General features: G+C 50.2%; 1 protein-coding gene across 1 annotated transcript; it reads left to right on the forward strand.

Moving 5' to 3' along the window:
- Window positions 1–1,235: 1,235 nt before the first annotated feature.
- Window positions 1,236–3,643, forward strand: LOC104957172 (spidroin-2-like). Its single transcript, XM_010784781.1, has 3 exons — window positions 1,236–2,469; window positions 2,682–3,056; window positions 3,394–3,643. Exons 1-3 carry the CDS (start codon window positions 1,236–1,238, stop codon window positions 3,609–3,611), a joined length of 1,827 nt encoding a protein of 608 aa, XP_010783083.1. The 3' UTR covers window positions 3,612–3,643.
- The last annotated feature ends 829 nt before the right edge of the window (window positions 3,644–4,472 follow it).

Here is a 4,472-nt window from a genome sequence, read left to right on the forward strand (position 1 = left end):
TAAAGTAGAAGTACTCAGGTCTTGTACTTGAGTAAAAGTAGAAGTACTCAGATCTTGTACTTGAGTAAAAGTAGAAGTACTCAGGTCTTGTACTTGAGTAAAAGTACACAGATCTTGTACTTGTAGTTAAAGTAGAAGTACTTAGATCTTGTACTTGAATAAAAGTAGAAGTATTCAGATATTGTACTTGAGTAAAAGTAGAAGTATTAAGATCTTGCACTTGCGTAAAAGTAGAAGTACTCAGATCTTGTACTTGAGTAAAAGTAGAAGTACCAGAGTGTAGGAATACTCTGTTACAGTAAAAGTCCTAAAAGTACACCATTTACCTCTGAACTTAGTGGAGTACACAGTAGCATAACATGTAAATACTAAAGTAAAGTACAAGTACCTCTGAATGTTACTTAAGTAAGTGAGTGAATGTACTTACTCCCCGTTGACTCAGTAATAAGTAATAAACAGTGTTTGTGTATTTCCCTGTAATTCCCCAGTCTGATGCCTGGTATGAAAACAGTTAGCACAGATGCTAAGCTAGCTTCTGGTCCTCTGCTCGGTGTAGCGGTCTCTCAGCTCAGTGGAACTCATGTAATACAAGCACACACTGTTATTAGATGAGGACTAAACAGGGTTTTACCTTCAGGACAGAGTCCGCCGCCATGTCTTCTTCCCTCTCTCGTGATGACGTCCCCAGCTCACGTGCCTGTCAGCTTCCAAAACAAAACTGACAACTCAGCTTCCGGTGGCGCATGCGCAGTGTGTTTTATCAGTTCATTGTTTATTTATTTCGTTTTTAAAATAAGAAATATAATATAACTACGCTAGTGGTTATAAATTCTGGGATTGACATTTTTATAAATATAAATTGGGAAGATTGGCTTTAATGTTTATTTGGTTATTTCCTGGCTTTTAAAAGTTGTTCCTTCTATTATACATATGAAAGATGTAGCACTGGATTGATAAATATAAACACTATATTTATTACAAAAAAAGGTTAAAAGGAACTAGATAAATAACAACAAATAAGTTGCTTCTCCTTATATGGGCAGTTTCCTGTCTCTCAACTCTCGTTATGCCACGTGAGATTTGGAAGAGCTAGCTACTAGTTTGAGCTAACAGAGCTCGATCGGACTGATCGCCGTGTGTCCGTTGAACGCGCTGTTTACCGGTTTCAGCCCCACGAGGTAACGGGGCTCGTGCGGACATTAGAGAGAGAGGGAGTAGCGGGTGATTAGAGAGACATGGACCTGAGGACGGAAGAGCTGGAGGACGGAGAGATCTGCGACGATGAGCCCGAAGAGAGTGATCTTCCACGGGGGGGGGAGGGGAACAGGCCGGAAGATCCTCCACCTAGACCGGGAGATCCTCCACTGAGACCCCCTCACCATCCGGGTCCCCAGCCGGGCCCCCAGACCCACAACATGCCGCCAGACCTACGCCCCCCGTACCACCGCGGACCCCCGTTCCCGCCGATCCACCGGCAGCCCGACCGGCCCGCCAGTCCACCTCCTCCGGCCCCCGGTCCTCTGCCGAGCCCGAGGTCCAGCTTCTGGGAACGGAGTCACGGGGCGCTGGGCCGCTTCAGGCACCGGGCTGTGCCGAACCGAGGGGGCCGGAACCGAGGGGGCCGGGGCGGGAGAGGGGGCCGGGGGCGGTTCGGTACCGGAGATAGTCGGCTAGGTCCTGGAGAGGGACCTGTTGGTCGATTCGGTCCTGGAGATAGTCGGTTCGGACCTGGAGAGGGTCGGTTAGGTCCTGGAGAGGGTCGGTTAGGTCCTGGAGAGGGTCCTGTGGGTCGGTTCGGTCCTGGAGAGGGTCCAGGCGGTCGTTTCGGTCCCGGAGATAGTCGGTTAGGTCCCGGAGACGGTCCTGTGGGTCGGTTCGGTCCTGGAGAGGGTCCTGTAGCTCGCTTCGGTATCGGAGAGGGTCCCCTGTCTAGGTTTGGTCCAGGAGATAGTCAGTTCGGTCCTGGAGAGGGTCCTGTCGGTCGGTTCGGACCTGGAGATAGTCGATTAGGTCCCGGAGAGAGTCCCATCGGTCGGTTTGGATCAGGAGACGGTCCTGTCAGTCGGTTTGGATCAGGAGACGGTCCTGTGGGTCGCTTCGGTACCGGAGAGGGTCCTGTCGGTCGGTTCAGTACCGGAGAGGGTCCTGTCGGTCGGTTCGGTCCGGGAGAGAGTCCCATCGGTCGTTTTGGATCAGGAGACGGTCCAGCCGGCCGATTAGGTCCCGGAGAAGGTCCAGGCGGTCGGTTCGGACCCGGAGAGGGTCCAGGCGGTCGTTTCGGTCCAGGAACTAGTACCCCGGCGCGGTTTGGTCCAGGAGATGTTCCTCTGGGTCGGTTCGGTACCGGAGAGGGTCCCCCTGCTCGGTTCGGACCTGGAGATAGTTGGTTCGGTTCAGGAGAGGGTCCTGTTGGTCGGTTCGGTATCGGAGATGGTCAAGGTAACAAGAAGGACTCCCCCTCCAGAAAACGTATCCTTTCAGAAATGAATTTAACGCTCAGTTCCAGTCTGACCCGGAGACCTGGTTCTGCTCCTCTGTAGTTCAGGAACTACTTGTTTCTGTTTTTATAAAACCTTATTTACTTTGTGAACCCATGTGATGATCTGTATTATTGTTCCTAGGAGCTTGAGTGTGTGGTGAGTGTAACCGTGTGATAATAGTTTCTTTAACGAGGGTCCCAGAGAAGCCGCTGAGGGGCAGGAGGCCGGCTCACGGACCCTCTAAAGCAGAGAGGGCCGGGGACGAGTCCTTCGAGGACCTGCTGTCCAAATACAGGCAGATCCAGATGGAGCTGGAGAGCATCCGCAAGCAGGAGACTATGGCCCTGCAGCCCCCCGTCAAAGACCAGGACCCCCAGTGTGCCACCACACTCCCAGAGACCGGACCAGGACCAGAACCAGGACCGGAACCGGAACCAGGACCAGAACCAGCAGAGGAGCCCTCGGAGCTGGAGAAGGCAGAGAAGAAGGTGTTCCAGGCATTCAACATCAAGCCTCTCCGTCAGAAACTCCCTCCGCCCGCCAAGCTGGAGACGCTGAGGCTGGGAGACACGCCGGGTGAGAGGAGGAGTGAGTGAGTGAGTGAGTGAGTGAGTGAGTGAGTGAGTGAGCCAGTGAGTGAGCCAGTGAGTGAGCGAGTGAGTGAGCGAGTGAGTGAGTGAGTCACCTGGTCAGCCTACAGGTGGCAGGTTATGCCTGAGTGAAAATGGAAGGTGTAAACACTCACCCAGGGAGAAGTTGTGTTTAAAAGATAAAAATAACACATTTTATAAGGAATTTTAAAAAAGTCTTAATTTTAAGATATTTCTAAAATAATAAAAATAGAAAACGCAGAATTGTTTGGTTCTAAGTGAGTCCCATTTGAACCTGTTCCTTCCCCTCCTGTGTGTTTCAGCAGGAGGTGAAGAAGAAGAAGACAAAGCAGTCGGGGCAGCAGGAGGTGAACCAAAAGCTGACGAAGAGGAGGAGGAGGAGGAGGAGAAGAAGAAGAAGAAGTGTGTGTGCTGCAGCAGCGAGGAAACCAACGAAGAAGAGAGAAACAACTGTGTGTGCTGCAGGGAGTCCTCGGCCTCCAGCGAGGAGGAGGCGCAGGATCAGGTGAGGAACCTTTAGATCTACACCAGGGGCTCTCAAACGTTCTGTTGAAGCGGACCACCTCATATGCAAACCGTAGAAATAAGTACATATATAAACGTAGGGTTAAAACGCCGATATTTTGTTATAGTTAATTATAAACAATCAAAAGTAAATTGAAGCCTATCTCATACCTTTGTTGCACGTGTGAGCGGCGTCTGTCTGCGTTGTGTATGTTTCTCAAAGAGGACGGCGGACGCTATTTTAATGAGGTCAGCCCAAACACGCGCAGTGCACTCACACACCGGGCAGACACGTCTACAGAAAGTACCGGTATGCTTAAGTTACTGTACTGCAAACAGCAGACGGTGCTGCGCTCAACACACACACACACACACACACACACACACACACACACACACACACACACACACACACACACACACATACACACACATACACATACATACATACATACATACATACATACATACATACATACATACATACATACATACATACATACATACACACACACACACACTGTACCACACACACACACACACACTTACCACACACACACACACACACACACACACACACACACACACACACACACACCACACACACACACACACACTGTACCACACACACACACACACCTACACACTGTACCACACACACACCTACACACTAACAACAACAACAACAACAACACAACCACCCCACACACACACACACACACACACACACACACACTGTACCAACACCTACACACTGTACCACACACCTTACATACATACATACATACATACATACACACACACTGTACCACACACACACACACACACACACACACTGTACCACACACACACCTACACACTGTACCACACACACACA

The sequence above is a fragment of the Notothenia coriiceps genome, unplaced genomic scaffold, assembly GCF_000735185.1.
Source record: "Notothenia coriiceps isolate Sejong01 unplaced genomic scaffold, NC01 NC01_scaffold00026432, whole genome shotgun sequence".
Classification (NCBI taxonomy): Eukaryota; Metazoa; Chordata; class Actinopteri; order Perciformes; family Nototheniidae; genus Notothenia; species Notothenia coriiceps.